Genomic DNA, 15,280 nt, shown 5'->3' on the forward strand with positions numbered 1-15,280 from the left:
CCCAATATACTCATTTGGAGACCTGTTGATATTTGTCAGACAAATATCTACAAGAACAAAATCATAAAAATGTACCAGATAACACTAAAACAGATATTCTTACTAATTACTAAAATAAATGAAATAGTAAATTTCATTTACTTTAGCTCAAAAACTATTGGAAAAGAAACTTTCCAAGGAACAGACTGATTCGAATCATCCAAAACTAGGAAGTTACGGGCACAATTATATATGGAGGATGATGAATTGGGTGGAGATGTGCAATCACAAAAATAAACACTTAAGGAAACAGAAAATGCCATATACAGTATGTTATCTTTCCATTTTAGTTAAAAAGTCAACAGAGTGATTCTAGAAAAATTAACTGATGAGGAAACTATTAAAAATATTATAAAATCATGTGATAGATTAAAAAAAAAGTTAAAAATCAGATCCTAATAAATGACAACATTAGAAAGAATAAGCTTCTAGGTATCAAACCAAAATATATAATATACACAACAAGTACTGGCATAAGAACAGCAAAATCCTAGTATCCTCAGGAAATGAAATACTACAGAGAGGAAAATGGAAAGCCTATATTCTTCTAAGTACCACTATTAAATTATTTTAGCTGAAACTTTTTAATAAAACATAAATACCTCTTTTTGGAATAGGCATAAACCATTTCTTCTTCATATTTGAGGTCTTTAAATACAAATTAACTAAAGCTGTAGACAGTTTAATTTCTACAGAAGTAACAGTTCTGCAGATAGCAGAACACAAACTCAGGAGCCCCTATCTGTGTTCAAATCCTAACTGAAACTGAGTAGTTCTGTGACCTTGGAAAAGTTACTTGACATCCTATGCTTCAGCTTCCTCATCCATAAAATGGTTTTCCTATTTCATAGGCTATCATAGGATTGAGTTTATGATCATAAAGAGCTTAGACTAAAGGCTTGCAAATAATGTCTTAAATATGTATTTCTTCAATACAAAAATAGTCTCAGTAAAGATCAGAATATGAAGAAAGAAAACCTCAAGATGGAGTCCACTGGAAAATTTTTCCTAAATTGGTAAATACTGGTAAAGTTTATATGAAAGATAATAACCTATTTTTATCGTGCCTTTTATATATGGCAACAACGAGCTAAGTTTTTCCCTCATTAACTTATAAATTCATTCACTTTATTCAATCAAACATTATTTTCTGAAAGCAGATATTCTTCCAATTACTTTGCAAACACTATTTCATTCTTAGATAGAAAATGGTGTCTTCTGAACTCATTTATGTCTTTTTCCCTCATACCTAATCATTTTTTAAAAATTCTTCCGTAATGTCCAATTTCAGTTAACCTTTTAGGATTCTGTTACAATCCTAAAAGATATTTGTAACAATATATTTTCTTTTATATCAAAAGGTAAACCAAAGAACTGGTGGTCACATTAAATTCTTCTCACATCATATTCAAATTATATAAAAATTCAACATTAACAAGTTCTACCATACAATTTTAATCACAAAAACCTACCGCTGCCAGCTATCTAAGGCTCCTAACATGAAAAATAGAGATCAAAATATATTTTAAAAAGCAACTAGGAGATGCCAAGATCACCCAGACAGGAAAAAAACAAAAACAAAACAACAACAACAAAAAAAGCATTAATACCCTCAAAAAGAAATTAGTCCATGAAACAAAAATAAGTACAACTTTTTTTTTAAAAAAAGGAATGTTCGTAGAATAAATAATTCTTGTAAATTAAAGCATTCCCAAAGAATTGAAAATGCAATAGTAGTGTTGAAAAAATAAGTTATGCTAGATAAAATTTTCTGGAATACAGAACAAAGTGAAAGATATTAAAAATGAAAAAAAATATGTAAAAACTAGAGAATTGGGAAATAGGAAGTGAAATAGTCAAATAATGTAACTCATGAAAGAGAAAACAATAAATTAAAAAAACAATCCAAGAAAATTTCTCAGAAATTAAGGACATACTGACAAGACTAAAACTAATCCAATATCTAAGATAAATGAAAGCAGATCTATACTAAGACATACTGTTGTGAAATTTCAAAACAAAGAGAAGATTCTATAATATTCCAGAAAAAGGAAAGAGAAAACATCACATACAAAGGTTTTAGAAATCTAAATAACATTAATGTCTGGATAGCACCATCTTAAGCAAAACAACAATAAAGAACACCTTCAAAATTCTCAAGGAAAGTGTTCTCAAATCTAGAGATGAATATTCAACCAAATAATCAAATAGGAAGGCAAAATACAAACATTTTCAAATATATCAAAATATACAAATTCTTATTTATCTACCCACTCTTAAGAGCTACTAGAAAAAGTACTCTAATCAAGAAAAAAATAATAAAACAGGAACAGCACAGGAATCCAGGAAAAGAGAGCAGCAAAGGAAATCCCAATGGCATAGTTCTATGGTTTGGATCTTAATTGTCCCCCAATGACCATATGCTGAACTCTTGTTCTCCAGCTTGTGGTGCTGTTAGGAGATGGTACAAATGTTAGGATATGAAGCCTAGTGGAAGGAAGTCAGGTCACTGAAAGCATGATCTTAAGGGAATACTGGGACCCTGGAGCCTTCCCTCTCCTTGCTTGCCAGTCACCATAAGATATTTGATAAAGGGACTAAAAGCATGCAATGGAGGAAGGATAGCATCTTCAACAAATGGTGCTGGGAAAACTGGAAATCCATAAGCAACAAAATCAAACTGAATCCCCTTCTCTCGCCATCACAAAAGTTAACTCAAAATGGATCAAGGAGCTTGATATCAAATCAGAGAGACTGCGTCTGATAGAAGAAAAAGTTGGCTACGATCTACATATTGTGGGGTCGGACTCCAAATTCCTTAATAGGACACCCATAGCACAAGAGTTAACAACAAGAATCAACAAATGGGACTTACTCAAACTAAAAAGTTTTTTCTCAGCAAGAGAAACAATAAGAGAGGTAAATAGGGAGCCTACATCCTGGGAACAAATTTTTACTCCTCACACTTCAGATAGAGCCCTAATATCCAGAGTATACAAAGAACTCAAAAAAATTAAACAATAAGGTAACAAATAACTCAATCAACAAATGGGCCAAGGACCTGAACAGACACTTCTCAGAGGAGGACATACAGTCAATCAACAAATACATGAAAAAATGTTCACCATCTCTAGCAGTCAGAGAAATGCAAATCAAAACCACCCTAAGATACCATCTCACTCCAGTAAGATTGGCAGCCATTATGAAGTCAAACAACAAGTGCTGGTGAGGATGTGGGGAAAAGGGTACACTTGTACATTGCTGGTGGGACTGCAAATTGGTGTGGCCAATTTGGAAAGCAGTATGGAGATTCCTGGGAAAGCTGGGAATGGAACCACCATTTGACCTAGCTATTCCCCTTCTTGGACTATTCCCTAAAGACCTTAAAAGAGCGTATTATAGGGATACTGCTACAACGATGTTCATAGCAGCACAATTCACAATAGCTAGACTGTGGAACCAACCCAGATGCCCTTCAGTAGACGAATGGATAAAAAAAATGTGGCATTTATACAGCATGGAGTATTACGCAGCACTAAAAAATGACAAAATCATGGAATTTGCAGGGAAATGGATGGCACTAGAGCAGATTATGCTAAGTGAAGCTAGCCAATCCCTAAAAAACAAATGCCAAATGTCATCTTTGATATAAGGAGAGCAACTAAGAACAGAATAGGGAGGAAGAGCATGAGAAGAAGATCACCATTAAACAGGGTCGAGAGGGGGGAGGGAAAGAGAGAGAGAAGGGAAACTGCATGATAAAGGAAGGAGACCCTCATTGTTATACAAAATTACATATAAGAGGAAGTGAGGGGAAAGGGGAAAAAAAACAAGAGAGAGAAATGAATTACAGTAGATGGGGTAGAGAGAGAAGATGGGAGGGGAGGGGAAGGGAGGGGGGATAGTAGTGGATAGGAAGGGCAGCAGAATACAACATACACTAGTATGGCAGTATGTAAAAAAGTGGATGTGTAACCGATGTGAATCTGCAATATGTATACGGGGTAAAAATGGGAGTTCATAATCCGTTTGAATCAAATGTATGAAATATGATATGTCAAGAGCTTTGTATGTTTTGAACAACTAATAAAAAAAAGAAAAAAAAAAAAGATGAGCAGTTTTGCTACATTGCATGCTCCCTGCTCTCATGTTGTGCTTCATCACAGACCCAAAGCAACAGAACCAGCTGACCATGGACTGAAACCTCTGAAACGCTGAGCCAAAATAAATCTTTCCTCTTTTTCAGTTGTTTATCTCAGGTATTTTGTTACAGTGATGGAAAACTAACACAAATGGTTAAGGAAATTGCCAAGAGGATAAATGTGTACAAACCACATTACACAGACAGTCCAGGACCAAATACTGACCCATGCCCCAAATCCCATCAGCTAAAGACACTCATTTCACCCACAAAAGTTGTTCTTTGTTGATGTGCTCCTCAGAGCCAGAGTATATGGTGGTGAATTTAATAACAGGGTTGCTCCTGCATCAAAGATATTTCTGCTGGACATTCCATATCACTCTAAATTTCTGCCAGATGCCCCCAAAACTGAATCTTACATTTACCTCAGGACTGGCTCATGACCTTGCCCACTGATGTCCTGAGGAGTTGAGCTACAGGTTAAATGCCTGCATGTGATTTCTCACAGCTGGCCTCCTCACACCAGACTTGGTGCACAGTCAGAGTACTGCAGTCTCTCAGAGGGAGTTACAGTCTAGGACTTGGGCCCCGCTGGCTAGTCATGATCTTGGCCTGGTGCCTTTATTTAAGGTCTTGGACAGAGGTCCTTTTTAGACATCTCCTACAAAGTGGGCAGAGAAGTTTTAAGACACTTTTCCCCACTTTCAGACTTAATACTTGATCCTTTTCCACTCCTAATCCTTCGCCCATTCCCCTGTCCCCATTAAAAGATCTGTAAGACTGCCAAAGCCTTTTTAGGGCTCTCTTAACAGTGAGATGACCCTCTAGTTGTGATCCTTAACTGGGGTAGGAGGATGCAACAGGTAGAGTCAGTAATTTCTCTAAATCCCTGAAAGCCCAGTTCCCTCTCAAAGTTCAGCTTTTTGTGTTTGATATTCAGTTTTTCAAAACCAAACAGTATGCCATTATTTAAGGATATAGATATAGATATAGATATAGATATAGATATAGATGGAGGTGGTAAATTATCAAGAAAAGCAAGGAAAAAAATTAATCCAAAAGTTAGGATGTCATTTCCTCTGAGGGAAGGGAAGAGAAGAGAATGCACTAAGGAAGACTTGTATGGGTATGAAAGCTTACAACAATTTGTAATTTCTCTGAGTGATGGGCACACAAGAATTCATTTTACTAATCTTTAAAAATGTACATATAAAGATTTTATACAACAACCCACAATAAAAAATTAAAAAAAAAAAAAAGAAAAAAAAGGATTTTATACAATTCCACAGGTGTAATATATTCACACATTAAAAGTTTTTTAAAGGAAGATACTGAGTGACAGATAATGGGCTCAAATTATAGAGATGCACAAACATAAAGCAAAGAATTCCATATAGCTATTTGTTAAAAGACCCTTAGCATAAGTGAAATAAGCCAATCCCAAAACACCAAAGGCCGAATGTTCTCTCTGATATGTGGATGTTAACCCAAAACAATGGGGGGTGGGGAGGGGACAAACAGAAATGTATTGGATTAGACAAAGGGAAACAAAGGGAAGGGAGGGGAATAGGAAGAACAGTAGAATTAATCGAACATAACTTTCCTAGCCTTGTACTTGAATACACAACCAGGGTAACTCTGCATCATGTACAAACACAAGAATGGGATCCTAAATAGAATAAGTTACACTCTACATATGTATAATTTGCAAAACACATTCTACTGTTATATATAACTAAAAAGAAAAAATACCTCAGCACAAGCTGAAGCAATCATTTAAAAGTAAAGTTCAGTAAAAGTATTCTTTCTATGGAGTACAACAAAAACAAGTCCAAGCAGGCAGCAGTGACCAGAAAAATAGTGGTCAACAGATAGACATTGCTGTGTCCAAAAGTGTCAGAAACCCACAGACTGACCACTGTTTTCTCCAGAAGACCTGCTCAGATGATCCTTAATCTATTATGGAATCAAAGATCTAAGAGCCTAAAAACAAATGAGGGTATTTTGTGGGCATCCCCAGATAGATATAGAGGAATAGGCTCAGAGATTCTAATAAGAGTTCTAACAATTATACTGAAACTCAGGTGATTCCATGATTTTTTTTTAAATATTTTATTTAGTTGTAGATGGACACAAATATCTTTATTTATTTTTGTGTGGTACTGAGGATCGAACCCAGTGCCTCAAACACGCAAGGCAGGCACTCTACCACTGAGCTACAGGCCCAGCCCCATGCTTCCATGATTCTATTCTTTCTCTTTTGACATAGGAAATGTGGGAAAGGAAATTCTGTCTGTCCTTCAGCTGCAGTTTTAACAAGGGGTGTAGAAACTTGGCAATGGAAGCAGGTATAATGGGGTGGGGGGTGGGACTCCAAGAGAAAGTGTAGCAAAAAGGGATAAAGCCAAAGTTCTCTTAGGTAAGCCATAGTACTTTTCTGATGGTTTTGTGCATCCTTTTTGCCATCTCATGGTTAAAAAACAAAGCAAGCAACCAATGGCAGAGCTGCCAGGTGATCACCATCCAAGGACAGAGGTGTGCAAGGAGGATGGCACCACTTGTCCTTTGAAGGGGTGTTTAGGAATGACACATTCTTAGGCAGATGGGGAAGAACCAAAATAGATCGAAGGACTGAAACAACTAAAATAACAGCAGCCACTGGGGATGAACTCCAATGCCAACAGAGGGAGGAGCCTTACACCAAAACCTGCTTTTCAATGAATATTTCCTAATTCATGACCAAATTCTATCTTACATTGATTTTCTACTAATATTCACCTGCTAAAAATTTTGACACCCTTTTAATTCCAAAGCCATGCTAGAAAAACAAATCCACTACTTACATCTCTATCAGAGAAGTAAGAGATGGTAAACAAATGGAGTAAGAGGTAGAGAGAAAAGACAGGTGATATGGAGAGTGCAGGTGCTATAGTTTGGATCCTGAATGTGTTAAAGGGTTGGTCCTCAACTTTGTGCTATTGAAAGGTGGTGGTACATTTAAGATGTGGGGCCTAGTGGGAGATTTTTGCCAAAAAAAATCTGGGGTCATGCCCTTGAAAGAGATTAGAACACTACCCCTTCCTCCATCTGATTTTTGGTGGGTTTTTTTCCCCCTCTCCCCAGCTGCCATGAGGTGAGCAGCTTGATCCATCATGCACTCTCCTCATTTACCACAATCCCATAAAGGTCTACTCAACCATGCAATGAGACCTCCAAAACTGCCAACAAAAGTAAACCTTTTTTCTTTATAAGCTGATTATCTCAGATATTTTTTATAGTAATAGAAAGCTGACTAACACATTAGGCTTTCTTGGTTAAGACAGCTTTCTAATACTCAGTTTCAGTTTTCATGAGGCTTGAATGCTTCGTTTCCTATCTCTGATTCCACAAATATCTGTCTCCCAGTATTGCACTCCCTCTTTGATTTGAGTGAGTCAAAGTATTTCTGGTGCACTCTTTCCAAAAACAACGAAAAATAACCTACTTAGAAATCCTGTTATTATTTACATGCATCTTTTATGTCATTAAAGTTATGATAAACTTTATGTACATGTGCATTTTTTTCCAGAAAAGCTGGCTATAAAACTTATTACAGTATATCATTGCCTAAGGGTAAAATATTAATAGCAAAACATAGAAAATACTATTCTTATCCCAAATGCACCTTGTTAGCAATAACCCCAAGCTCCAAAATAATACTAGAATCAAACTAAAATACCAAGAATAAAAAGTTCAATATTACCTGTTTGATATTGTCCCCTGGAAGTTATCAACAAAAGGTTTTGAAACTTATTAACCAGAGAATTTCATTTCCTAGGCATATTTACATTTCCCTCAAATACACAATAAGGGAAGTCCTAACTAAAGAAATTGGCCTTCAGAAACTGTCAGTCTTTGGCTTAGAAATATCAGAGTATCTTATGAAATGAATAACTGTGACTGTGAATTAAAAATATAGCTCAAAAAATAATTAACAATGGACATTTTAAATAAATAATAAAATACTAAGAATTTCAGAAAAAAGAATTATACCATGATTTGCAAAACAAATCTCACTTCACCTCCTCTAGTCAGAGCTTGGCAGCCTGGTCCCATTTAGCATGTAGCTACTTTCTATTTTCTCTTCTATTTCCATTTTTGGTAAAATGGACTGGCTGTTTGGCTCCTGAAAACTTACATCTGTATTAATTAAAAGCAAATATTCTTCTGGGATAAAAAATGTCACACTTGGTCTACTCTGCAAATTTCTAATCTTCTAGACAAATTTCAACGTTCATATTTCAATATATAATAATTTCTCAAAAAAACTCTAACCACCACTTTAAATGTCTTTCACTTTATTCTTAACTCAGATTTTAAAAATATGAAAGTTTATATCACTCATAAAATCAGAAGGTTGACTAAACTAATCAAGGAAGAAATCATTAAGAACTAGATAGTGATTATGAAGCCACTGAAAATACTTAATGTCAAAAGTATTTTAAAATTGTACTCCATATATGTCAGGATCAGGGTTTCAGTGTGATTTATACCTGTACTCTCAGGAAGCAAAAAGAATTCCAGCTTCCTGACAAGTGTCTCCATTACCCAGAGGAACTATAAGCTTAGCTTGGTGATGAGGAATGCAAGGAAGATCTTTAGCATAGGATGCTGTAATACTGTAAAATCCTTGGAATCTCCAAAGTGATAAGGTTTTTGTTGTTGTTGTTGTTGTATATTCCAGTGAGTTAACTGGTGGCTGGGTAGCTTAAGGATGAAACTGGTCACAGGAAAGACCAGGGCAGGATTACAGATTTGAGACTTTTCATCCCCATCCCCAACCTCTAAGAAGGGGAGAGGGACTGAGGTTATGTTGACTACCAATCACCAATGATCTTATCAATCATGCCTATGTAATAATGAAGGTTCCATAAGACAAAGGCTGAGGTTCAGAGAGCTTCCAGATAGCTGAACACACAGCGGTATCTCAAAAGTGGTGCGCCCAGAGAGATCACAAAATCACCTCACCCATTCCCTCATACCTTACCCAGGGCTTCTCTTCATTGGTATCCTCTGCAACATCTTTAGGATAAACCAATAAATATATGTATTTCTCTGAGTTCTGTGAGTCACTCTAGCAAATTCCCAAACCCAAGAACTCCTAATCATAGTTAATTAGTCAGAACAACGGTTAAAAAAAAAGCTGGGGTTGGTTTATGATTGGCATCAGAAGAGACAATTTGTGGACTTAGTCCTCAACCCTCAACTTGTGAAATCTGAGGCTATCTCCAGGTAGACAGGGTAGAATTGAATTAGAGGACACAGCTACAGAACCGAATAGTTGTTAATAATAAGAAATCCCCATACATTTCTTTGTGAAATCTTCTGAATTGATTATGTTAAGTAGAAATTATAATAGAAGAATCTAAGTTCCTTCTTCCTCTTTATCCTCAGAGATGCCTTTGAATAGGACTAAAGAGATTAGGGTTAATAAAAAGCCCACAAAGAGCAAAAGTAGAGCTGCAGACCAAGGTGGGGCATGAGAGTTGTGCAAAGATAGAAGAGGTCAAAAGCAGTCAAGTGGGAACAAAATAAGCCCCAGCCCTTGACACTGTGAGAAGAATCAGAGGCAGCTATTTGGAAAGACCCAAGTGCTCAAGGATCAGTCGATCCCTAACACCACCTTAAGCAGTAGTCTACAGGCAATAAAACTACAGTAAGAAATGAGAATTTATACTCTAATTCAATACACACAAATGTACACACATATATACATCAAACCAAAGTTCCTCTGATATCTATGCCATTAAATGTAATATATTCTACTATTCATATTTGTCTTCTTTCATTTTTCATGCTAAAAAAAAATACAGGGTCCAATCAACTAAATTAGTTTTTAAAACCCTGTAACAGTTTGACAAGCTCTGTGCTGGAGCACTCACTATGTGACTTTGGGAACAGGAGAAAGTAAGGATACTGTGGGATCACAGCTCAGCCTGAATCCTGTTTCTCTACCAAATTTCTGATTTCCTTCACTAGTTTTGAATAGATTTCAAACCATCCTGACACAAATGCTTCTGTTTCAGCACCCTCTCAAAAACATACATTCAAAAAAAACTGGTCTGCTTTCCACATCCCAGATTTCCCACGTTTGCCTATCCCTGGGATGCCCTCCTCCTTAGAATTTATTTCCACCAATCCAAGTCCATCTGATTTCCAAGGTCAACCTAAAGTAAGCCCTCCACATACAACAAATTTCTCTTTGCCTCTGAAATTCTAAAACTTCATCCTTTCTTACAGTCTATCTTCCACTCATACACACAACCTGCAGCTACCCTCATTTCCTATCCTGCCCCATTCCCGTGCAGAGTACAAACACAGTTTTTATAAAGAAACTACTTAATATGTACTTTACATGGTAATTAACAAGTGAATATGGATCTCCCATACAAGGAAAAAACTGAGTACCAACAAGAGTTGAGGTTCAAAGACCCAAGTCACCAAGAATCCCTCAACCCAACCAGAACCTTATATTCTCTTCAGCAGATACTTCACCTTCAGCCTTTGAAATGACAGTTACAACAAGTATCATAGGAAAACATGAATGTTTAATAAATTTTTAAAATTCTTCTTTCAATTAAGAAAGTAGAAATTTAGGAATAATACCATGTTTTTATATTCTGACTTCTGTTAATTGAAATTTAATCTCCCAAATGTGATAAATGTATCTATACAACAGATATGACAGCAAAATGAATGTATCCCATCAAGTACCTCCCACTTTGGTTCATTATGATTCAAGCAGACTGGTCTATTGTCCCTCAAGTAAGCATCCTTTCCTGACTACCACCCTTCTTTTGATTATGATATTTTGTGTATCTCCTTTAAAATTTTTTTTCATGTCATCTTTTAATCATACATTTTCATATCACTTTCCCCAATTAAATAATTAAAAAGATCTAAATCAGAAATATTAGCATCAAAGTATCTTAAATCTATATTCAAATGTTTTAAATTGATCTAGTAACTTCCTCACTTGATAAATATTTATAAAGAAACTGCTGTGTATTCAAATGCTGAACTAGAAACAATAAACCTTTGAAGTACTAAACTGAAAGTGCCATGCTTCCAAAACAAAGAGGATAATAGGATAACAGTAGATTCAAATTCATTATCCTAAGATGAAAATCATATACATACATATGTTTGCATTTCTGTACTACAAAGAATCAGCAAGCAGTAAGGAAAAAAAAATCTAAAGATACTCTCAAGGTCAAATAGTTCAAACACATATACAATGTGACAAATTGTCAAAAAAAAACATAAAACCTTTAAAAACTTATCACTTTTAGTTTTAGAAATGCTGCTCAACTATGAAGTAAATCAGGACAGAAATATTAAATATGAATATCTATATAGACTATACTTCTGTTTTAACACTAACGAAGTAAGGGCCATTTATATTTGATAGTAAGTAGTCTTTTCACTTACATTTTTCATGAATACATACTGTTTAAGCTCAAATGCCTATAAATAGTTAAAATTTATCAAGTATCTCTATATATTCTGTTTAAGCCTCTAAAACTATTTTAAATGTGGTGAGCCAATAGTGAAATTATGCAAATATGAAATAATTTTATAACTACAACTACATATTTTAAGAATACTGTTATAAAATTGAATAAGTTATCAATGATTTAACTATTAACTAATTGACTATTTTTACTAATGTCTTATGAACATACTAAAATATTCTTACCTTAAATATGTGCCGTATATGAAGAATAATGCCATCATTAGTCCATTTAAAATAAAAATTACAGCAACATAAAAGCAAGCAGGATCTCCCAATCCTTTAAAAATAAACAAAACATATGTTCTAACCAAAATTACTTTATATGTCTAGCAATGTAAATTAAATTGCACTTATTTTGAAAATAGTTGCCAAATAAATGGTCTCCTTGGTTCCCACATGAAAACATGATGTTAATAAAGACTAAAGATGAGAACAGAGTAGTGGGGATTTAAAATCAGGGTGGAAATCTTCTGATATGCCTGCTATCCAAGTGCAGAGTCTATGCCCTGTTTTTGTGTGTGTTTGTTTGCTTCTTTGTCTGTTTCTCTGTGTATGTATGTGTGTGTGTGTATGTGTGTGTGTGTGTGTGTTATTAGGGAATAAATCTAGGGCCTTACACATGCTAGATAAGTGCTTTACCTCTGAGCTATAGCCCCAGTCCTTTGCAAATTTCTATTTTAGGCACAGTCTTGCTGAATTGCATAGGGTGGTCTCAAAACTCAAAACTGTCCTGCCTCGGCCTTCCAAGTAGTGAGGATTACAGAAATGCACCACTGCTCCCAGCTTAAACCCTATTTTTCAGTTTGTGTCAGGATGCAACAGAGTAAGGCATAAGTAACACCAAGCGCCTTGTAAGGCTAGGGCATAAGAGGCCACACAGTGCCATCCTGGAGCCTAGAGTTACAATAGGAAAAGCATGTCTACTATGAAGTATTTTGCTATTAAAAAAAAAAGCCCAAAGCACATGAAAGGCCGCAAGCAGGTGTCCTAGCTGAGCTCAACCTCATAGTCACCCCAGCCCAGAAGCCAGAACGTGGGTGAAGTAGGTTGCATTTAAGTCCACTTTCCCAGACACTTGAGTCTTACTAGTAGAGCCCCTGACACCAGGAGACAAATCAACTCTGTCTAGCCTGCCCAAATTTCTGACTTGCAGAATCTATAAGCATAATAAAATGGTTGTTATTTATATCATTAAGTGTGGGACAAGCTTATTATGTTGCAATGATAACTGAGCAATATCATAGAAAAAAACTTACCTTCACAACTTTCAATAGGACTGAGTCCTTCTCCTCTGGTAACTGTCCAACATATCTTGGTTTGAATACCAATCATGTCCATTATTTTGGTATAAATTCGGTACCAGCTGGCCAAGATTACCTATTTTTAAGAAAATAAACACACTATAAAAAATATTATTCTAGAACAGTAATCCCAGCTACTTCAGAGGCTGAAGTAAGAAGTCACCAGTTTAAGGCCATCCTGGGGAACTTAATGAGACCCTAGTTCAAAAATGGCTCTGGATATAGCTGACCTGTTGAGAGCCACAGCCTAAGGGGCCCCAGCAAACTTCCAGCTGCCGGCTGATGATTGGCTCACAGTGGCCCCAGCAACTTCTAGCTGATTGGCTCCTCTGCGGTGATGCTCATTGGGCTGTTTCCCTGCCCTTTCAGACCACGGAGCTGCTCATTGGAGGACTTTTTTGGCTCCGCCCATGTGACCCAGCCAATTGGCCTCAAGAGCAGGAGGATTGTGGGAGGTGGAGAGGCTGGTGGTGGTGGGAGAGGCTTGTGGGAAGCCAGTGGTGGCAGTTGGGCTCTGAGGGTTTTTCCTGAAGAGCTGTTTTGTTTGGCGTGTGTGGTTCTAAAAATAAAGTTCGTTTCTTTTGACAAGTGGCCCCTGAATTGTGCCCAGCCAGACTGCAGCACTGACCTCAGTAATCTCTGAGCTGTATGTACCTCCAGAGCATTTGCCTAACATAGTATCACAAAAACACATAAAAAATCATGTACCATGCAATCCCATTTCTGAAAAGTCAGAACATACTCAAAAGCAATACTTTCATGAGAAAATACTAGAACTTGATAGTTATTTATTTGTCTGTAACATTCATGTCCTCATTAATCTATTAACTAATTGATTTGGAGGCTGCTGCTGAGCAGAGACCCAGACAGACACAGCCTTGCCATCAGGGCGCCTTCCAGCACATAATGAAGGCAGATATAAGGAAATGTGCTTCACAAGATCCTCCTGTTAAATCAATGAGGAAGTAAACCTCAGCTAGGCCCTGGAGAACGTTTAGGGATGTGTCAAATAAAAGCAGGGAGGGCAATGAGAGGCCAAAAATCATTCCTGATATCACTGCCTTCCTCCCTTACTTTCTGGGTATACAGACTCCTGCCCACCCTGCCCTAAAAAAGTATGCTCAATTAAATGAGGAATCACTGAGAAGCATTATTTGGCAAAGACATGCAAGTTTGGTACTACTTTGCTATAATGCTTACAAACACATAGAATCTAGATAGTTTTCACATTTTTCTAATCAATGCAATCAAAACAATAGTTCTCATAGAACCTGTTAAGGTTCTCCTAGATCAATAATGATCTGTTCCCCATATTCCTTCCCAAGATACACATTTTCTTTTTAAAAAAAAATGAATAAAATTTAGAATATTAAATTAGATCTTAGATATAGAAACAGCATTTAATACAAAAAAAAAAGCAAAAAAAAAATCACAATTGGAAAAAAGTAACTTACCTCAGGGTAAAGATTGAACCTTTTTAATGTATTAATAACAAGAGGGTATTCAGTCAGTTTATCATTCATAATCATCCATACTCCATTCAAAAATGAGGGGGCTTCCACAATAGTCTTGAAGTAAGAATAATATAGCCCCTGAAATAAGGGTAGTAAGTTCCAGTTATAAAAAAGTACATAGTTATCATGTCTCCTCTTAGCCTAAAAAATGTTTTAAATACACTTTCTCTGAAAAAGAAAGCACTGCAGAAAGTGATGGCCACATTAATATTACAGGTTTCTGATCACTGATAAATTCTAAGTTTCAAAAAAAACTACATATTTTAGAATAACCTTGTCTTCATTAAAATAATTAAACACAAAATAGTTTCAAAATTTAAAATATATATATAAATAAAACTCTTAAAAGATATATATAAATAAAAGTTTCAACACTTAAAAGATATATATAAATAAAACTCAGCATACTTCATCTAAGAAAAGTCTATAATCCATATTAATATGTATCAGAAAAACCTAGCTTATGAACAGAGCAAGTGGCTTATTTTGAAGCTAACATTTACCATGAACCAAGAAAAAAATGCTTCATCCTATTTATCTGAATCCCCAAAACAACATCAGTCATCTTTAGTCCAGATTTACATGCAAAAATGCAAATACACTGAGAAAGCTGCATAATGATATTATGTATTAATTTCATTCACATGCCAAATAATTCTTTTAGATCATTTTCCCTCCTATCAATTCAGCATAAGGTAAGAACCCTGTGGGTCTGGGGATGGGGAGGGGT

General features: G+C 35.9%; 1 protein-coding gene across 2 annotated transcripts in view; it reads right to left on the reverse strand.

The window, feature by feature from the left end:
* Dpy19l1 (dpy-19 like C-mannosyltransferase 1) overlaps positions 1 to 15,280 on the reverse strand; it is a 97,928-nt gene that overhangs the window by 59,514 nt on the left and 23,134 nt on the right. For both annotated transcript variants that reach the window (XM_015490218.2, XM_015490217.2), the window contains exons 4-6: positions 14,491 to 14,628; positions 12,992 to 13,112; positions 11,919 to 12,012 (exon numbers count right to left, since the gene is read on the reverse strand). In XM_015490218.2, coding sequence (XP_015345704.1) covers positions 11,919 to 12,012; positions 12,992 to 13,112; positions 14,491 to 14,628 — 353 coding nt within the window. The remainder of the gene's footprint in view (positions 1 to 11,918; positions 12,013 to 12,991; positions 13,113 to 14,490; positions 14,629 to 15,280) is intronic.

Source organism: Marmota marmota, unplaced genomic scaffold (assembly GCF_001458135.2).
Source record: "Marmota marmota marmota unplaced genomic scaffold, marMar, whole genome shotgun sequence".
In the NCBI taxonomy this organism is placed as follows: Eukaryota; Metazoa; Chordata; class Mammalia; order Rodentia; family Sciuridae; genus Marmota; species Marmota marmota.